At 39.5% G+C, this 21,994-nt stretch overlaps 1 protein-coding gene across 2 annotated transcripts in view; it reads right to left on the bottom strand.

Moving 5' to 3' along the window:
• LOC126480683 (KICSTOR complex protein kaptin-like) overlaps nucleotides 1-21,994 on the bottom strand; it is a 110,124-nt gene that overhangs the window by 62,811 nt on the left and 25,319 nt on the right. The window contains exons 2-3 of one of the 2 annotated variants that reach the window (XM_050103912.1): nucleotides 11,757-11,839; nucleotides 11,463-11,642 (exon numbers count right to left, since the gene is read on the bottom strand). In XM_050103912.1, coding sequence (XP_049959869.1) covers nucleotides 11,463-11,642; nucleotides 11,757-11,839 — 263 coding nt within the window. The remainder of the gene's footprint in view (nucleotides 1-11,462; nucleotides 11,643-11,756; nucleotides 11,840-21,994) is intronic. The other variant, XM_050103913.1, reaches the window with a different exon arrangement.

Here is a 21,994-nt window from a genome sequence, read left to right as displayed (position 1 = left end):
GAATGTAAACATGTCTTACCAATTACTTTTATTATCACATAATTATCAATGTTATGTTTATCAAATGTGTTAAATGACAAATTGTTGCAAACAAATGTTTCTTAACATCACTGGGTAAAATGGCCCTTTGTAGAAACTTCCACTGTGATACCAGCACTACATACTAAACATAGCGTTCACATCTCATGCTCAAAGTGATGCCCATTGGCTTGTATACATAGGGTCACTCTGCGGATGAAGGATGCCCTACTTCGTGCTACTGTTTCCTCTTTGATGGCTGTACAAGCATCAATAATGCGTTGCTTCATGTCCTCTGGTGTTGTTGGTTCATGTTCGTAAACAGCATCCTTCACTGCTCCCCAAAGAAAATAATCCAGCAGTGTAAGGTCCGGAGATCGGGCAGGCCACCTAACTGGGCCACCTCATCCAATCCACCTACCAGGGAACTTACGGTTCAGAAGTCGTCGTGCTCGTAAGGCATTATGTGCAGGGCATCCGTCATGCTGATACCACATGACCATTCTCCGGTTCAGAGGTACAGTGTCCAAGAGAACAGGAAGATTGTGTCGTATAAATCTGGAGTATTGTCTGCCATTTTGGATGCCATTTATAAAGAAAGGTCCGATAATGGTATCTCCAATAATCCCACACCAAGCATTAACTTTCCACGGACGTTGATGCTCTACCTGACGGAGCCGTTTTGGATTCTCTGCGGACCAATAACGCATATTCCTCATATTGACAATTCCTTTGTTGGAGAATGATGCCTCGTCGGTAAAGAGAACATCTGCAAAAAAATTTGGATTAGTCAGAAGTTTTTGCTGAGCCTGCCAACAAAATGTTACCCTATTGCGGAAGTCATTTCCATGAAGATCCTGGTGTAAATGAACATGGTAAGGATGAAATTTATGACGTTTAAGAATACGCTGTGCACTTGATTTCGACACACCAACTTCACGTTCAATTTGACGTGTGCTGATTTGAGGATTCACAGCTATGGTAGCGAGCACAGCAACTTCAGCACGTTCTGTGCGTGTTCTAGGATGATGTCGAGGTCTTGGATTTAAGCTTCCCGTTTCACGTAGATGAGATGTGAGACGACCAAACATCCGGCGCGAAGGCGATGACTTGCCAGGGAATTGTCTTCTGTACAGTTGTTCTGCCTGAACAGCATTTCGTCCACCTACAACAGGGTACAGTACAGTTATGCAGAGTAGGGTAGAAAACAGACAAATTAACTTAATAATCATAATGTTCGCTAACAGTACTATCTACAAACTAGCAATCTCATAACGTATTTCCCGTCAACGTACATTCTCCATAGATCAGCAGCATTTCTACCATATCTTCATGTGTGTACATTATACTGTACAGTATAAGTTCCACAACACAACGTTTATTCACAATGTGTACTACCTCCATGCCGTCACTAGATTACTCTGCTGCACGACTACACTGGCAAGCGGTGTACTGCACGCCAAAGCAACAACAAATGGGATGCTCGGAGGGTGGTGGAGTACAGGAGTTTGCATGGGTCGCAAATCATAAACAAGGCGAAGTGGTAACTGTGGCAGTAGTGAGAACTACATTGGACACTTGACTAGGTAGAGCCAGGCCCTGCGCGACAGGCACAATGGGCCATATAACGCATTAGATAAACCTTATTTTGGGTATGCAGGATAAATAAGACAACCTGACGGGTGTACACCGATCGGTACTGGTTCATATTGTGTACGTAGATATGTAAAACGTGCAAGAGGGAAACCATTATGTGCTTATGAGATTTGATGGCAGCAGACCGTATTATTCGTTTTGGACCTCTTGATAAGTATGGAAGTGTGATTACACATGTCAATCACATCGCGATTACGGGCAGCATGGGGTTCACGCCTGAGCCTCAGGACATGCGCTGGCAGCGCATGTCGGATGTTTCAAGCGTCAACTTCGTGTCTCAATATCTTGTGATGTAATGGGAATATTGCGATGCAATCAATGCCATTGTGTATGTGCTTTGTCATGCTATGGATTGCTGAAGAAAAAATATAATAGGAGGTCCATTTAAAAAAACATAAGTTTGTGTTAAAAAACATATTCTGTCGTTTTAGAATGTTTCCAGATATGTACATTCATGGGCCCCAGCCCTACATTGATACCGGTGAAAGTCGTTTTCCAATAGCTGTTATTGTTCCAGAGATATTTTGGGTGGACAAGATAGCTGGGACACCCTATATATAGTGGGCAATTTCTGATCTGCTGAGAGTGGCTAATGAGGAGGCACTTCGCGTATCAGATCTCATGGTATATATCATGTATCAAACGTCAAGAAATTTTGGGAAAAGCCTGATGAGACAGAATCTGATAGATATATCATCTACAATCAATTGATGCCTTAACCACTGTCGTATAATGAGATGCTGGAAAGTTATGCTGAATACTAGTTTGTCTTGATGTCTGAGACATCTTGTGAATAATGGAATGTTCTTATTGTGTTTTTTTTCTTCATTTGAGTTGTGAAGAAGATGATTTTGCTGAAGTAAAAAGAAGGATACCTGAAGTGAGATTATGACTTACAGATGTGAAGAAGGGGTTTTATTGATTTTAAGTGCCAGCAGAACAAGGAACAATGTGGTGATTATTTAGATGAGTTCCCATAAATGTATGCAGAGGTGAGCAGAGTAGGTACATGGAGCAATGAATTTCCTGCCAGTGCAGAGGTGGATCAGAGGATAACAAGACTGAAAATTTGTAACTACTAATTGTATTTTCTCTATAGCACTTTAGTTAAGAGTGTCCTTTTGTGATGGGACCCTGGGAAGAGCACAGTGACTGCAGCACCAAAAGATAAGTAGCTAAGTAGGAATCAAGAAATGGAATTAACCCATGGAGCAATGAGGAGAGACTTGAGGGATATTAGCTGACCCACATCTATTGAGAAAGTATCAACAAGGGAAAAGAACATACATCAAGGAAAGAAAGGTACTCTGACAACCTACAGCCAGGTGCATGTTACTATGCTTATGTTAGTTGCAGACTTTTTATTATGCAGTTTATTAGTTTATATATGCAGTTTGTTCTGAGTGTTCATAGATCCGAGAGTAAAAGATGTGTCAAGTAATGACATACCAAGAAGAGTCACAGCAACTGAAGCGAAGTTATCCCTTACACTTTTTCTGTGCCACTTTTAGTGTTGTTCAGTAGTAACAGCTTCATGGACAGACCCAAACTTCCAAATGATATCATCCATGTTTTTACAGCTGGACTTCTACATCCATTATGTATACTCCTGTACAAGGGAGACATTTTAACTGAAAGTTGTTTGCCTGGTATCAGTGGATAAATACGAAGTTGCAGTGCATATATATCCGAAGAACCATGTGCTGTAGTGACTACAGCTGTTAGGAAAAACATGAAATGTATTTGCAGTTACAAATATGGATAACCTTCAGCTGTATAATGGAATGATGACACTGAAAATTTGTGCTGGACGGGGACTCAAACCCAGATTTCCCACTGTACGGGAATACACATAATGAATGGACAAGTGCACGCAGTAGATACATGGACAATGCCGTTTGGAAGTTTGGGTCTGGACATGAAGCATGCGCATATAACGAAAGTGGTTAAGGTGACCACTCGCGACAAGCGAGAAATTCAAATTCAAGTCTGGCTCCACCACAAATTTTCAATGTCATCATTCCATTACAGAGCTAACGGCTGTCCATATTTGCAACTGTGAATGCATTTCATGTGTTTCATAACAGCTAGTCACTGCAGGGCCCATTCCTTCAGACATGCACAAACTGCAATACTTAATTTATCTGTCAATACAAGGCAAGAAACTTTGAATTAAACTGTCTCCCTTGTACAAAAATATACACAAAGAATGTATGAGTGCAGATTTTAGGCACATGGATGGTGACATATGGAAGTTTGAGTCTTGCGATGAAGCGTGCTTGATTAGCCAAAGCAGTTTAGATGACTGCTCTTGACAAGTGGGAAATCCGAGTTTAAGTGCTGATCTGGCACAAATTTTCAGTGTCTTTGTTCAATTATACAACTGAAGGTTGTCCACATTTACAACTGAAAATATATTTCATGAATGAGAATAAACTTAAAAAAATGCTGTTTGGCACATAAAGTCATCCCAATGTATGCCAGGCCAAAGACGTTCAGTGCATCCAGGATGGTCATTAGGATCAGACAGCAAGCTTATTTGATTTGAAGCATTTTTTAACAATCACTATTTTGTATGTTATCACATGTTTCCCACAGATATAAATTTTTTGTAGACCCTTTGGAAATGGTGCAATTCCGAAACATGTAAGCTGTAATAAAGTCAATAAAATATTGTGGTCGAGACAAAAAATGTTATTATAGCGACAATCTTATTGGTGAAAATAGAGGGTGGTCCACAATAAATTGCAAGACTGAGCACTTTTTTTGATCAGTAATTAATGAAATAACATCAAGAAAAGACAGTGAGGTGTGGTTAATAAAAGAATGCTTTCAGTCTCATGTGGCCTGGGAGTGACTTTCTATGAGGCTAATGAGACATACTGCGTGAAACTCATTTTTTCATGTTGTTTTCCATTCTCTGCATGATCGTGTTCCCAGTTTCCATGATTAGATAAAACCAGATGAGCCTGGTCAATAACCCTCCCTCTCACAATTCTGTTATACTCCTATGAAATATGTTGTGATGTTAAGAGACTACAACATAAAGTGTGTTATGTCTCAGAATGGCTGTAGGAATTGTAACATTTTTATTTTCAGATGAAACTTTTATCATTTGCGTGATTATCGGTTTTCATGTGATTTTTTTCTGTAATTTCATACAAACGAGTGCTATGTTTCTGTGCACACACGTTTAATGGTAATTTTATGTTAAGTTCCGTAAATAGAGTTTTGTCACACCATTCATTCTTAGAAGAGCATGTTCATTGTGTCAACAGGTTTCTGTACAGTGACACGAGACAATGTTTATAGACACAAACACATTGATTGTTAGTGTGCTTTTGAACACAACCATAACATAATTAGTACCATGTTGAACTTTACAGGATGGTCAGATTCAGCCTGAAAAGATTATAAGGATGATGCAACATAGGTTGTGATGAGAAATAAGTGTAGGAAAAAAACTGCTATGTTGTGCTATTCCCAGTTTAGTTAGCATGGAAGTTAGCCAATCATGACATTGCATACCTAAATTCAAGCAACCTGCCACACGCGGTGATGTCAAAAGTGTTCTTCGTTTGGTTTTCTCAAACTGAACAAGAGAGTGATACAAAAACTGGACATTAGATGACAGCAAGGATCTCTTCTTCAGTTTAGGAAACCAAACAAGAACACTTTTGCAAACACCATCTCTGGTAGGCTGCTGTGATTTGCACGCACTAAGTCCTGATAGGCTAATTTCAATGCTAATTAAATCACAAATGGTGCAATGTATCGAATTTTTTCTTAACAATTATTTCTCAGCACCACATACCCTTGCAAGCTTTTCAGACTGTTTCTGACCATCCTGTATATTAGTGTAAAATATGTCAAACCTTTTGTACCTACGAAAATGCACTTTAACAATAAGCTGTCTTATTTAACCTATATGTCATCTACTGGTTTTGTTTATAAACCTTCAACACAGGATGACAGTTGTTTGAGTGTTTTCACTGTAAAGCTTGTTGTATCAACTTAAAAGAAAAATGGAATAAGTTTTTAACTGATCTGTTTTACCTTGCATCCAGTGATGATATGTGATTGAAACCACTAGATGGTGTATAGGTTAAATAAAACAGCTGGTGGATAAAATGCATTTTCTAAAGTACTTAACAGTTGTTGGTTCTCCTATGATGAAAACATTATCTTTTGTAATGATTGATTTTTGTTTATTTGCCTTCTATGTTACAATGAGACTTCAGCATGATTTACCATGCCTATTAATATGTCTTTTACAGTGGCAATGCTAGTGTATGCAGACATGCAGCTCTGATGCAACATGTAGTTTCTACCCTCTTGTACCCAGTTAAAATATTAGCTTTTGATCTTACATAGGAAATTATATTTTGTTAGTAGGACCCATGACTCTCGGTTTTGAACTGGGACATCTAGTATATTCCTTTTTGTGAGAATGACGATTGAATTGTTTTGTAAAATTATGAAATTAGTAATGTAATTAACTGTTTGTAGATTATGTATGGCCCAAGTGAGGGCAAGAAAAAATTTTCTTTGGGGAATATTTCCTGTATACATTTTATAATCATTCTGGTTCTAACAATTTTTTGTGTTTGATAGTATTTGTACAGTTAAAGTAACAATGAAAAGTTTTGAGGTTCTGACTTGGGTCCTCATCAGTGGATCAGGGTGACTACACTCTGATATCCTATGATAATAACAGATCCGGTACAGGTTTTCTTCCTGGCATTGGAGTAATGAATGGCATCTGCTTAGCCACCTTTCATGAACCTGTCATTTATAATGATTAACATGGCTTCACCTAAGAAACTTCCTGGCAGATTAAAACTGTGTGCCGGACCGAGACTCGAACTCGGGACCTTTGCCTTTCGCTGGCAAGTGCTCTACCAACTGAGCTACCTAAGCCGACTCACGCCCCATCCTCACAGCTTTACTTCTGCCAGTACCTCATCTCCTACCTTCCAAACTTTACAGAAGCTCTCCTGCGAACAGTTTTAATCTGTCAGTAAGTTTCATATCAGCGAACACTCCGCTGGAGAGTGAAAATCTCATTCTGGATGGCTTCACCTAGTTCAGCAGATTGCTTTTATGCTATCTGCTTATGATATAGCCATGTCTGGAAGAACAGTTGTGTACAGAACCAACTTTACTGATTTTATTTCCTTTTGTTTCATATCAGCACCCTACGTTACCCTTCATCCATAACTTAATTGTGGTTAATTCTGTAATGAATGAATGTGTGATTGTAGTCAGAATAGCTTTCTTGGTTCTCATAGATGTGGGGGAAGGTTCACTGAATTTTAGCTCTCAAAGCTGGCATTTGGTGTGACAAGTGGCGGATACATATGGGGGGCATGCGGTCGCGTGGCCCCCCCCCCCCCTCCCCGCCCTTGGGGGGCCCCCACACTGCCACCCGCACCACTCCCGCCAGTCAAACCGCACACTATTCATTTGTTTCTTTCATCAGTCAACTCGACTGAACCGAGTTATCGAGTATTTGTACTTTCCTATGTAGCTTTACCATTTAAAATTCAACATACTTTTGCCCTCACGACTACTGAAACATGACAATAATGATCTGAGACATAAAATGAATCAGTGCTTGACTTAACTACTGTTCTTCAAAGAAGAATCACTCTTTGTGATTAAAAAGAGACTTAATGGGAGAGATTCTTCAATACAAGCAAACGAGTATAAATGCCATTAATGACTGTGATTCTGTTAGGCATGCATTGTCTGTCTGTCTTAGAGCTGACTACCCTACTTTGCACATGCTGTACAAAATATTTGCTTGTCTCCCTGCATCTGCTGCTACAGCAGAAAGAATTTTTCTCAACATTGCGGTGTACAAAGACATGGCTGAGGTCGACACTGAAGGAGAACCGACTTAATGGCTTAGCTCCATTGAACACTCGCCCTGTAACATCTGTACTGAGTGGCAAGAGGTGCAATCTTAAGATGTTTTTTGGACAGATCAGCAGTACCAGGATTGGATGTAATGATTCAAGAAATCTGCTTTTGAACTAGGCTGGTGGGGTAGTCATGTTCGTGGCAGCCTGAGGTAAGAATGGTAGTGTATTGCCATAAAGAATCTGCATCAGAACAAACACATTTGCCTTGAAAGCCAAGGCTGTACGGGAGGGAACAACTGATGTGGAAAGGGTGGCGGCTATCAAAATGTAAGTTCTGATGTTTTAGAAGATTTATGTGAACAGAACTGTGTGTAGTTGGCCCTCAGTGAGGATGAGGCCAAGATCAGGGAAAGTGGCATGGGATTTGGAATAGGAGGAATGTACTAAGAGATCCAAAACTTTTAGCAGGTTAGCCTCACCATCAGTCCACATGACACAGTTGTCATTAACACAAAATAAACCAAAGCAGGGGTTGAAGGCATATGGATCCCAGAAAAGCCCCCTCCAAGCAACCCATAAAAAGGTTGGTATAGGAAGCAGCCACTGTGGCTCCCACTGTCATGCCACTGATCTTTGTGAGAATAAAGTTAATTAAAGTGAGCAGGAAGGATGACAAAGGTGGGCACCGGTTGAGATTATGTTCAGCAACAGACAGACCATGTACATGGGGAATGTTGGTATAGAGGGAGGTGGCAGCAATGGTGAAAAGGAAGGTGTGCAGTGGGAGTGGGATGTGCATAGATTTCGATGATCTATGAAATGGTTAGTGTCTTTAATATAGGAGGGCAGTTCATGTACTATATGGGCAGGTGTTGCTGACCTAAGGCAGACATATGTTTGGTCGATGTAATTAACCCATCAGACTAGTTGAAAAGTAGATTTCCCAGGCCATCACATCCAACCCTGGTACTGCTGATGCCTTTAAAAATAGTAAAATAATAATAATAAAAAAAAACTTAGGAGTAAACTTCTTTTCACTCAGTACTATCCTGGTCTTGAATGTATTAATCAGCTGCTTCCTAAAATCATGCCCTGAAATGAAGTCCATTCTGAACATCAAGCATATCTTTACCCCCCCCCCCTCCCCCCCCCCCCTCCCCCCCCCCCCCCCCCAACAAATCGTGGCAATATCTTAACATCTTGCTCAGATCTTACACCCACTCTGCACCCTTTTCCCTCCCCAATGGCTCCTAACTCTGTTATCATCTCTGCTGTAAGATTTGTCCTATCCACTCTCCCAACACTACCTATACCAGCCCTATAACTGGCAATACATATACATCAAAGAGAAAGCCATCTCTGAGATGACAAATGTTATCTACTGGTTGTTATGTAAACACTGTCTGGCAGTCTATATTGGTATGACTAGCAACACACAACATCCTGTTACAGAGTACGCTCTAAAACATGAAAGTCGTGACCTCAGTGCCTGTTCCACCACACATGCCAGAGGATTCTTTTCCCTGGCACCAGTTTCTCAAACTCCATAGGTGGGAACCAGTGTTACAGCACTGTCTTAAATTTATGCTAATTTCTTCAGCCTCAGCATTTCTTTTCATGAACTATTTCTCTTCTTTGTTCCCTTTCAGATTTCTATATATTTTATTTTCTGACTTCCTTGCACCTGTCTACCATGTACAATGCACTTAACTTTCCACTTTTATTAATTCCTGCACAATGATTTATCAGTAATCTGTGACTTGTTTATTGCCCTATCTTTCATCTTTAAGCTCTCAGTTTTTCAAATCTCATCAAACTCAGTCACAACAATGCAGAAGGCCAAAAGGTATTTACATAACAATTGGGACATGAGCTGTGTCATTTCGTGGGTGGTTCTCCCTTTGGTAGTATATGTTTTGCCAGTAAGTCTACCCTGACACAGAGTTCTGGGCGACTTATCTGTAATTCTCCCCATTTCTGAAACCTTGCTAATCCTTTTCCTTTATCTGTCTTCCTTCCCCTTCAACCCTTCTGCCAGAAGAAGGAGCCACTGTGTCTGACAGCCTACACATGTCTGTAACTTTTATATGTGTTCTCTCCTTTTGCTGTTTGGTGCCATCTATCCAATTATATTGCATTTTCAAAAACTGATTATTTTTGTTTGTATTTTAGTTGTTGCAGCCATTATACCTTCTCAAGTAACCCTCTTGTCAGTCTTTGCTGCCACGTTATCTTGTCCAAACTGTCATCTGTTTACATCCTTATGTGCTAGCTCATTCTTTTATTTATCAGTACCACCTATTATTAACCAATATCTCACTCCTGTATCTTTTCTAGTACTGGCACAGATTTCTGTTTGATTTTATGTGGCCAATGTTATTTACAAATTTGGGTATAACATTTTGTTGTTCATCATATGAGGGTAGTCCCAAAAGTAAGGTGTCCTATTTTTTTATAAGTACATAGACCTGTTTATTTCTAGAATGGTTTACATCAGTTTACAGCTTGAACATTTAGCTATTTTTCAACATAATCACCATTTCTGTCAATGTATTTTTGTAGATGCTGTGGCAGTTTTTGTATGCCCATGTCATACCAGCTCGCCACCATGCTGTTCATAAAGTTATGAACCTCTTCTTTCACCTCGTCGGAGCTGAATCGCTGGGACCACAATCAACACTGACAGGTACTGTGAGACTCTGAAATTTCAAACGGGCAATTCAGAACTGGAGAAGAGGAATGTTGAGCAAGGGCGTAAGCATTCTCCATGACAACACTCATCCACACATCGCTCGGCAGACTGTTGCTCTCCTGCAACAGTTTCAGTGCAACATAATCACCCACCCACTCTATATCCTGACTTGGCACCCAGTGACTATCACCTGTTCCCTAGGTTAAAAGAACATTTGGCCGGAAAGTGATTCAGCTCCGACAACGAGGTTTGTAACTTTCTGAACAGCATGCCCTTCTACTTTGGTGTGACTACCACCAAGTTACTAGTTAGGATGAAAATTGTCCTATGCACCCCTGTACCAGCCCTGCAATTGGCGAAACATATACTACGAAAGTGAGAGCCACCTGTGAAATGACACATGTCATGACCCAGTTGTTATGGAAACCCTTTTTGGCCTTCTGCATTGTTGTGACTACCACCAAGTTCTCATTTAGGATGAAAGTGCATAGACAGATGGTGTATACTGACAACATATAATATCCTGTTGCAGAACATTTTCTACCACATGACACTCATGAGCTTGATGTCTGTTTCATCACATTTGCCATAGGATTCTCCCCCCAACACCAATTTCTCAGAACTCCACACATGGGAACTGGCATTACAACATATCCTTGGGGCTCGCCACCCACCTGGCCTAAATTTACAATGGTTTTTTCAGCCTCGGCATTTATCTTAGTAACTAGAAACACAAAGACAAAATTTCAGTAATCAAATAATAAAAAACATCTTCTGCTGACTAAAATTTTGGCTTATGATTTTTTGGTGCTGGAAAGGGGTTTCTTACCTTATTTTGTTGCTTCTACAGCTCATCACTGTTCCCTAGGTTAAAAAAACAAACATATACATGCTGTATAATTCAATTTCATGTACTAAACTTGCAGAAATATTATTGAAAATGTATGCTTGTCTTGCGCATGAAATTAAGCTTTGCAGAGGTGAAACTTGAAGTGGCATACATTTTCATCAATTGGAATGACTGCTGCATACATACAAGGAGACTCGTGAAGTAACTCTACTGTGTGTGTGTGTGTGTGTGTGTGTGTGTGTTTGGGGGGGGGGGGGGGGGGGGAGGAGGGAGGAGGTGGTGCATGCTCTTGCCACTTGCACCCGTACTTTTTTGTACTGTGTTTGGTTTAAACATCATTTCCTAATTAAGCTACAATCTAACAAAAATATTTAAGTACCTCTTTAGTGTTCTCATTATTTTCATTTACCAGGATATACGAATGATACAGTTGATATGGTATAAAATCCAGCTCCAACATTAAACAGTTTTGAGCAACACTCTCTAGGTTGAATTCTGAGTTAGGCTCCCATTCAGAATAAATATTAAGATATGTTTCAGTATTGCTGTCACTGCTTGCCTATAATGCAGAAACAACAAACATATTACACAAAATGTAACAATTAACCATGAAACTATCCTATTACAAGGTGTTGATGGCTTCATGTCAACTGAGAAATATACGATATCATACCTTTATAATTGTTATTCCTATAACAAAATCATCACCTGATGTGCTCTTGTTGAATGAATCTATAGATATGATTTCTGCTCCACCTGAAACAGAGAATGAATTACTTATAGTTCATACCAATTTAATTACAGGAGGAGGAGATTAGTGTTGAACATCCTGTCGACAATGAAGTCATTAGAGACAGAGCACAAGCTCAGATTAGGGAAAGATGAGGAAGGAAATTGGCCATGTCATTTTAAAGAAACTATCCCAGCACATTCCTGAAGCAGTTTAGGGAAATCATGGAAAACCTAAATCAGGATGGCCGGACGTGAGTTTGAACCATCATCCTCCCAAATGCGAGTCCAGTGTGCTAACCACTGTACCACCTTGCTCATAATTTAACTATATAGCTTGATTTCAGTTACTGATAAGCTGAAGATTCACAAGCATGTATAAAAACACAAGTTATGAAAATTATAAGTACACAAAGATGGGCACATGAAATTAATTGATTCTCTAAAAATGTACTGTAGGCAGTTCTATATGACAAAATGGAACATAACAGTAATTACTGGCAACGTTTTTAACTCCTCTTCCACTGCTTGCTCCCACCAGAAATCATAACTGAAAAATTTTAATTCATTGTTACTGGAATGCAGCCCATCGTACAACATTACAATAAATCTCTATCTCTCTCTTTCTATGCGTGTGTTTATTATAGTCAACTAAGTTACAGAGAATGATCTGTTAAAATACAATAGGTCAGAAAACAGTATCACCGGATGCAAATTAACTGCATTTTTCTCTCCCAGTCACTATGGGTGTTCTTTGTAGCGTAGCACCATAAATATAAAATTAGCTAGAATTTTAATTGTGAATGGTTTCAAAGCCACCAATGGTTTGTTAATAACAGTTAAGGGTTACTGTAGCAACTGTTGAAGCAGTGCGCAAAGATAAATAATCTAATGGAAAAAGTGAGACAATTTATTCGCTTAGCATTTAGATAAAGTCTACAATGAAAAAATATGTAACATTATACTTTAATGCAGTTGTAAGTAGCAACTAAGAAAACCCTTAATAATAATAAAATAAGACAAATTCATAGTGTCAAAATAATTAGTGAGTACACTACAGTACATGAAAATGCCTGGCAGACAGACACTTCAAGTTCCAGACATAGAAAAAGGCAGCTGACAGCAGCAGCAGTACCTGATTTGTGCACAGTGTTTTTTTCTCCCCTTACATGTTTACATGGAGAAATTAATTGTATCACTGTATTTATTTCTGTTGGGTTTATTAAGAAAGATAAATATAGTGTTTGTGTGTTTCATGAGATTTATCGTAAAGTGTTCTGACTTTGCAATGTTGCTCCAGGCTGCCATAAGCAGGCTGCAACCTGATTCACTTTGAAAATCATGATCATCGCAAATAGTATCATAAATAATCAGTAGTATTACAGCTCCAGAGGCAAGAACAGCAGCAGTTTGTTCATTCATTGATTGGTTCACACATCTTGTTCTGTCAGTCTTACCATGAAGCAAAGCCGGTGTGTGTGAGTTCCTAAGGGGCCAAACTGCTGAGGTCACTTGTCCCTAGACTTACACACTACTTTAACTAACTTATGCTAAGAACAACACACACACCCATGCCCGAGGGAGGACTCAAACCTCTGGCAGGAGGGGCCACACATTGTGACATGGCTGACTCGTGGAGGTACCATCTTGGACCTATAGATAACAAACAGACCCGAACTTTTCGACTCTGTAAACGCAGAACAGGGAATCAGTGATCATAAGGCTGTTGCAGCATCCCTGAATAAGGAAGTAAATAGGAATATAAAAAAAGGGAGGAAGGTTTATCTGTTTAGCAAGAGTAATAGAAGGCAGATTTCAGACTACCTAACAGATCAAAATGAAAATTTCTGTTCTGACTCTGACAATGTTGAGTGTTTATGGAAAAAGTTCAAGGCAATCGTAAAATGCGTTTTAGACAGGTACATGCCGAGTAAAACTGTGAGGGACGGGAAAAACCCACTGTGGTTCAACAACAAAGTTAGGAAACTACTGCAAAAGCAAAGAGAGCTTCACTGCAAGTTTAAACGCAGCCAAAACCTCTCAGACGAACAGAAGCTAAAGGGTGTCAAAGTTAGCGTAAGGAGGGCTATGCATGAAGTGTTCAGTGAATTCAAAAGTAAAATTCTATGTACTGACTTGACAGAAAATCCCAGGAAGTTCTGGTCTTACCTTAAATCAGTAAGTGGCTCGAAACAGCATAACCAGACACTCTGGGATGATGATGGCATTGAAACAGAGGATGACACACCTAAAGCTGAAATACTAAACACCTTTTTCCAAAGCAATTTCACAGAGGAAGACTGCACTGCAGTTCCTTCTCTAAATCCTCGCACAAACAAAAAAATGGCTGACATCGAAATAAGTGTCCAAGGAATAGAAAAGCAACTGAAATCACTTAACAGAGGAAAGTCCACTGGACCTGATGGGGTACCAATTTGATTCTACACAGAGTATGTGAAAGAACTTGCCCCCCTTCCAACAGCCGTGTACCGCAAGTCTCTAGAGGAACGGAAGGTTCCAAATGATTGGAAAAGAGCACAGGTAGTCCCAGTCTTCAAGAAGGGTCGGAGCAGATACGCAAAACTATAGACCTATATCTCTTACATCAATCTGTTGTAGAATTTTAGAACATGTTTTTTGCTCGCGTATCATGTCATTTCTGGAAACCCAGAATCTACTCTGTAGGAATGAACATGAATTCTGGAAACAGCGATCGTGTGAGACCCAACTTGCTTTATTTGTTCATGAGACCCGGAAAATATTAGATACAGGCTCCCAGGTAGATGCTATTTTTCTTGACTTCCGAAAGGCATTCGATACAGTTCCACACTGTTGCCTGATAAACAAAGTAAGAGCCAATGGAATATCAGACCGAAGAGTTTTTAGGAAACAGAACACACCATGTTGTTCTCAATGGAGAGACGTCTACACACATTAAAGTAACCTCTGGCGTGCCACAGGGGAGTGTTTTGGGACCATTGCTTTTCACAATATATATATAAATGAACTAGTAGATAGTGTCAGAAGTTCCATACGGCTTTTCGGGGATGATGCTGTAGTATACAGAGAAGTTGCAGCATTAGAAAATTGCAGCGAAATGCAGGAAGATCTGCAGCGGATAGGCACTTGGTGCAGGGAGTGGCAACTGACCCCTAACATAGACAAATGTAATGTATTGCGGATACATAGAAAGAAGGATCCTTTATTGTATGATTATATGATAGCGGAACAAACAATGGTAGTAGTTACTTCTGTAAAATATCTGGGAGCATGCGTGCGGACGATCTGAAGTGGAATGATCATATAAAATTAATTGTTGGTAAGGCGGGTGCCAGGTTGAGATTCATTGGGAGAGTCCTTAGAAAATGTAGTCCCTCAACAAAGGAGGTGGCTTACAAAACACTCGTTCAACCTATACTTGAGTATTGCTCACCAGTGTGAGATCTGTACCAGGTCGGGTTGACAGAGGAGATAGAGAAGATCCAAAGAAGAGCAGCGCGTTTTGTCACAGGGTTATTTGGTAAGCGTGATAGCATTACGGAGATGTTTAGCAAACTCAAGTGGCAGACTCTGCAAGAGAGGTGCTCTGCATCGTGGTGTGGCTTGCTGTCCAGGTTTCAAGAGGGTGTATTTCTGGATGAGGTATTGAATATATTGCTTCCCCCTACTTATACCTCCCAAGGAGATCACAAATGTAAAATTAGAGAGATTCAAGCACGCACAGAGGCTTTCCGGCAGTCATTCTACCTGCGAACCATACGCGACTGGAACAGGAAAGGGAGGTTATGACAGTGGCACATAAAGTGCCCTCCGCCACACACCATTGGGTGGCTTGCGGAGTATAAATGTAGATGTAGATGGCGCCTCAAACTCCGTGCAACCATGAAGCAAAGCCTCTAGGAACACGAGAAGAAGCAAATTATACATTAACATGCAGAAGCAGCCACTTTTGGCTCCTTTTGTTTATTTTGAAGATGAATCCACTTTAGCTGTAAGTAGTTTATTTACAAACACAACCAATTTTGCAGCATTATAGGTACATCACAGGTGCAATCTGTACAAAGTTACAGACAAGAACCCATGTAAGGCAATGAAACATAAAAAATGAAGAGAGACAGCAGATGAACATACTCACAAGCTCAACTCATGTTCTGATCAGGAAAGAGAATGGGATGACTCAGTGTTCATAGTCAGCAATTTTTCACTGTTTAGTGGACTTCATAAAACAACAACACAACATAAAATAACATAGAGTGTTCCTGTAATGCCTAGAAAGGACAACAGTTAAAATAAGAACTTCTCAATAACAAACTATCTGGTAGGTAAAATACTACTAAATTCTGATCACCAGGAGTACCAGTTCCTGATGAGCTAAAGGTCCCCATGCACTGAAAAATTGGTCACAAACCGACTGTATCATCAATAGGATTATTTAAATTTAATCAGCATCATTCCCTCATTTACCTACAAAAGTTTGAAAAACACACTGGTAAAGACCCACATTATTCAGTCTTAAATTGTGGGGCACTCCCCCCCCCCTCCCTCCCCCCAAAGAAAAACATGAAAAAATGTTATAGCTTAGCATGCAACTGATGTGAAACAAGGCTGAGTATCATGTTGTATTTAAACAGCTCAATAGGTAGAAAGCAAAACCAGATAGCAAGAGGACGCACTTACCACTGCAATCACTCGCACTGGATGCGTAATAGCAGACAGCATGTCAAGACAGAACTGCAGAAGCACCATATAGTGACACAGAGAGAAGGTTCATGTGGAGCATGCATGTGCATCTGCAGGTAACTAGACATGTAAAACAGTGGCTAGGCTGATGGAAGAGCTGGGTGATCCTTTACAATGTTTTGAAACTAACATATATTCTTAAAAAAGTAAGTGCCAATGATATCCATAGAGAAACAGCATGTTAATGGTTGTAAAATGGTTCCAAGTTGGTATATAATAAAACTTCTATACTATGCATAAAACAATAATTTGTTAAACAGCCAGGTTCTAGACAAGCATCACACTTTACAGGAACTGTGCTTGATTTAAAATCTTAATACAATGATGAAAAACTCACAAGGTAAGATAATGTATTTTTTTTAAATAGAACTCAAAATTAAATATAAAGTCTTTGTTCTGTTTCATATACTAATGACAAATTATGACTAGTGATGATCTACTCGAACTGATAATTATGTCAATTACTTTTAAATTACTTTATACATGTAGTTTAGCAGAAAAAAAGCTACTTTGAAAAAACTCACTCCTCTCCTTCTATACTATACAGCAGCTGTTTTTATCTAATACTTCACACAAAGGATTTTAACTTTACACAGACCACTGTCTGTGTACTATCAAAATCAGGAGCTATCTGATACAAATACAGGACTTCCAGTATAGAGGTACATTAAAACCATTTTTTTCTCTTTCAGTACCTATTATGGTTTATAACTTTATTTGCCCAACAGTGTATACAGGAACCCAAACATTTTTATGCATGTTAGTACAGTTCAATGTAGGCACTGTTTGTAGTTCAACAGACACTGAAATGGTATTCCACTTCTCACATGTTTGTAAGCACAACAAGTGTTAATGGCTTCTACTGTGGTGTAGATCTGTTACATCAAATCTACCAGATCTTGAACCTTTGGTCTGTAAACAATATTCCAAATAAACCCCCATGTACTGAAATCCAATGGAGTCAGATGGGGAGATCGAGGGGGCACAACAATGAGACTCCTCCCCCCCCCCTCCCCTTTCTCATCCAACGTTCAGGAAACATCTCATGGAGATACTGGCAAGTAACAGTTCCAGGGATTCCAAGATTTTCGAGAATGTTTTAATTTCAATAATATAAATGCGACATAAAGCCATGCAGGGGGCAGGTGGCCATTACTGCACTAATCAGTAGTTCTTCATTCAGGCTGAGTGGGTTGCAATGGAAAAAGTCAAACATCAGGCAAAGAATGACTTTGTTGCTCATATGATGCATTTCAGAATTTATCCATCATCAGATATCCAGGAGCAATTACTGCATGCAGATATGGCATTTCACATACAACTGAAATGCCATGTCTATGTGTAGTAGGCCCAATCGCACATGGACATCTGATGATGGATAAATTCTGGAATGCATCATATGAGAATAAAGTCATTCCTTGCCTGATGTTTTACTTTTACATTGCAACCCATTCGACCTGAATGCAGAAGTACTGATTCTTTTAATTTCAAGTTTGAAGTCGGATAACAAATGAAATATTTTTTCGTGTGATATACAAGGGGGGTCTAGCCTAACAAATAAAATTTGCAGAAATTTTGTAACACCTATTTATTTTTCAATATAATACCCATGTACATTAATACACTTGTGGGTATGGTCAGATAACGTCTGCAAACCATTGAAATAAAGGTCTTCGATTTTGAGCATCAATCACTGCATCATCATTGTCAAATCATCCTCTGAGCTCTTTTTTTTTAGGTTTGGGAAAAGAAAAAAGTCTGATGGATCCAAATCTGGAGAATATGGTGGATGACATAACAATCTGAACCCACAGTCAGGCAGATTTTCCAGTGCTGTGAGGGCTTTGTGCACTGGTGCATTGTCCTGATGCAAAAGAACTCCAAACGCCAATTTTCCATGCCTTTTTTTCTTTATCTCTTCTCTCAAACAGTGCACGATGGTGAAATAGTACGATGCATTGATAGTCACATCCTTTTGCAAGTAATCCACCATAATCACCCCTTCTGCATCCCTGAAGACCGATGCCATCACCTTACTGGCTGATTTTTGCACCCCGAATTTTTTTGGGTAGGGGATGATGTTTCAATTGTTGTGACTGTTGTTTTGTCTCAGCATCAAAGTGGTGAAACTATGTTTCATCCGCTGTCACATACCTTGCAAGAAAGCCGTCGTCATCCGCTTCAAATTGGCGTATGATTTCTTCACAACACTGCACACGCACCCATCTCTGATCTGCTTTCAAGTCTTTCAGGACCCAGCAAGATGAAACTTTCCAGATTTCCAAAATATCCTAAGCAATGTCATCAGCACACTCTTAGGAGATTTCAAATGTGTTTTCACTTTGCTGCAATGTTGTTCAATGATCCTGCAAAATCGTATCGTGAATTGCAGTCACTGTTACATCAGTGGCAATGATGACAGGCCTTTCACTAATTGGCGCACCTTTCACACTCGTTCTCCCATATTTGAAGTAGAATGTCCAGTTTTTCACTGTCCTCAAGTGTATTCCGCATGTCCTCCGCAACTTCCTTGGGTGTTATTCCCTTCAAATGAAGATATTCAATCACAGCACGGTTCTTTATTCTCTCGATATTCACCATTTTGCTTATGTTACCATGTACAACGCATCCTAGCGGCAAAACTAACGAAGCTGGAGCCACGAAATTTGACTTGCATACCCACAAAAGGTCACCATAAAAGTAGGTGTTGTTGTTTGTGCAAGACATTATGGTAACTATCTTGATTTAGAAGCTTTTCAACCACCCCTCTTAACTACAAATTAACAATTTTTGGGGCTTTTCCTTTACTTGTACTGTAAAACCTTACTTCTTGCCACATTTCATCATTGTAGATTAATGGGAAGTACCCTACATGTTCTGACACGGGAGTTTGCAAATATGAAAATGTGACAAAAATGGCAGTACATTTGACTGCATGGGCTTAGAAGCCAACCTTTACTCTACCACCACAGGACCATAGATCTTAGAATGTAACATGAATTTCAACTTTATATGTCTACACAACCCTGATAAAAGGGTTTTTAACAGACAGAAAGACAGAGAGACAGATGGACAACAAAGCAATACTATAAGGGATTTGTTTTTACTGACTGAGGCACAGAACCCTAAAAATTTACTAATCACACCATGTTGATGAAATCCCAGCAATATGTTAACTTTTGTTGTGTCCCTTTCCTACTCAGTCAATGCTCCTGGAGGTTCACTTCCCCACATTCGACAGTTATGTTGGTTAACTTTGCCACAGTGCTGAAGGGTAGATTCATCATTGAACAGCACTGCATTGACATAGCCATTGTTTTCGGAGTTTGTAAGCATGCAATTGGCGCTGTTTGTGCACAATGTCACACACTGTCAAATAGGGAACAGTTAGTTCCCTACTAGGTCATCTAATGGATTTATGTGGGCTTATAACAAATACTTTGCATACTTGTTACACAGTCCCTTCATTTACATGAGTTTTATGATGTCTTCCACTATCTGAACTCAAAACTACCCATTTCTCGAAGAGTTCTGTCCCACTGATAAGCAGATTTACATGTGGGAGGATCCATGTTCCATTCTCTTCTTGCACACTGCTGAAGACATGTTGCAGATTTTAACACTTATAACCATGTCACATATTGCAGCTTTTCTAGTGGTATCCAAACGTTGATTGTCAGGAGTATGTCTTCTACTGTACAGTAAACATTTGTGCGCATGAGTCATGACTTAGTGCTGTTCATGAAATGGTGAAGATCACATTTTGAGTGTCTCTATTGATTGTGTATTTATCTAACAACATAAAATGTGATCAGGTTCTTCCATTAAAAGCATTTGTTTGTGTATACCTCTAGCCCAGACATCCTGTGTCAGAGTAAAGCAGCATAAGATGCTGCCGATTTCTTTCATTACAAGCATTTGTTTGTGTATACCTCTGGCCTGGATACCCTTATCAGAGTTAAGCAGAATTTAAATTCGTGAGTTGAAATAGTCAGAGATATTGTAGTACTGCCTAATGAGGTATATGCTTTTGCGAAATGTTTAAATATTTGGGAATTCCAATATCTCGTCTGATGTCCACTGTCCAACTTTTTGAGACCTTTTACTGGAATATAAAACTCCAGTCAGAATCCTACAGGGGACGCATAGTCTACATGGAAATTATTTCTATTTTTAGTATTGTGGTTGAGAATTGGAAAGTACACCATTAGTTCAGTCATATTATTAAGTTTAAGAATTCCTAGGTCCCTGAAGACTCTTCTGCAGGATATTCAATTACCAACTTTACAAAATATTCTTATTGCGTGCTTCTGTAGAACAAACACTTTTTTCACCTTAGTCGCATATTCCAAGATTATGCCATAGGGCAGAATTGAGAGAAAATATGGAAGATCTGATAGCAATGCGCAATCTTCTCTGCTGGTCTGTGCGGCAAGAGAAATTTCAGAGTTCACAGCAGGCAGAACTGAGCTTTTTGGTTAACTTATTCAGACACTGGTGCCACCTCAGTTTATTAACTATCTAGAGTCCCAGGAAATTCACACATCCAGTGTACGCTCATTGATCTCTGCTTCTGGTACCTGTAAGTCATTTTCATTTATCTGAAATTGCATAATATCAGGATATGCAAGATTAAGCCTGTTCTATTATTCTCCTGGCCATATCTGGTACGGATTGTTGAGATCTTTTATCAATATACTTGTGTCACAAGTACACATCAGCTTTTGAAGAGAACTAGTTGTTTTATGCACACACAGATCACTTTTATGGTAACATTGGGCATATCATTGTATTACAGGAAAAAAATTATATATATAGGTATTTACCAAAATACATATCTCATACGAATAGGATGGGACAGGTCATTTGCCATAGTTTATAGTAGGAACCATTGGCCGAAGTAATTTAGTGGAACTATGGGAAGCCTACATTAAAATGGCCAAATGGAGATTGCTTCCTGCATCATCATGAACAGAATGCCAGTCTGTTAAAAGCAACACAATCTCATTCAATGTATCGCTAGTGTAAAACATAGTTATGCAAAGTAGTTATTTAATAATGTAAAAAGCTTGTGTTACAATGTTAATTCATTTCAGGCATTTGAAATCCTGGCAGAGAGTGTGAGCCCATTCCTCCTGTTCTGGGTGGTACTGAGTCACGAGAAGAGTGCTCTGGACAGTGGGGTAGGCGACAGGAGAGACAAGACACAGAAGACCTGTTTCTGGACAAGGATAGGAGGGTAATTTCAGTCTTTGAAGGCCTCAGCAAGAGCCTTTGCATATTTGGAGAGGGACTGCTCATCACTAAAGATGTGATGACAATGACTGGCTAGGCTGTGTGGAAGGGATTTTTTGGTATAGAATGGGTGGTAGCTGTTGAAGTGGAGGTATTGTTGGTGGTGATCCACAAACAAAGCTGTAACCACTTGTGACGAAGCAAGCT

The sequence above is a fragment of the Schistocerca serialis genome, chromosome 5, assembly GCF_023864345.2.
Source record: "Schistocerca serialis cubense isolate TAMUIC-IGC-003099 chromosome 5, iqSchSeri2.2, whole genome shotgun sequence".
Taxonomy (NCBI): Eukaryota; Metazoa; Arthropoda; class Insecta; order Orthoptera; family Acrididae; genus Schistocerca; species Schistocerca serialis.
This window is presented reverse-complemented; position numbering and strand designations above follow the sequence as displayed.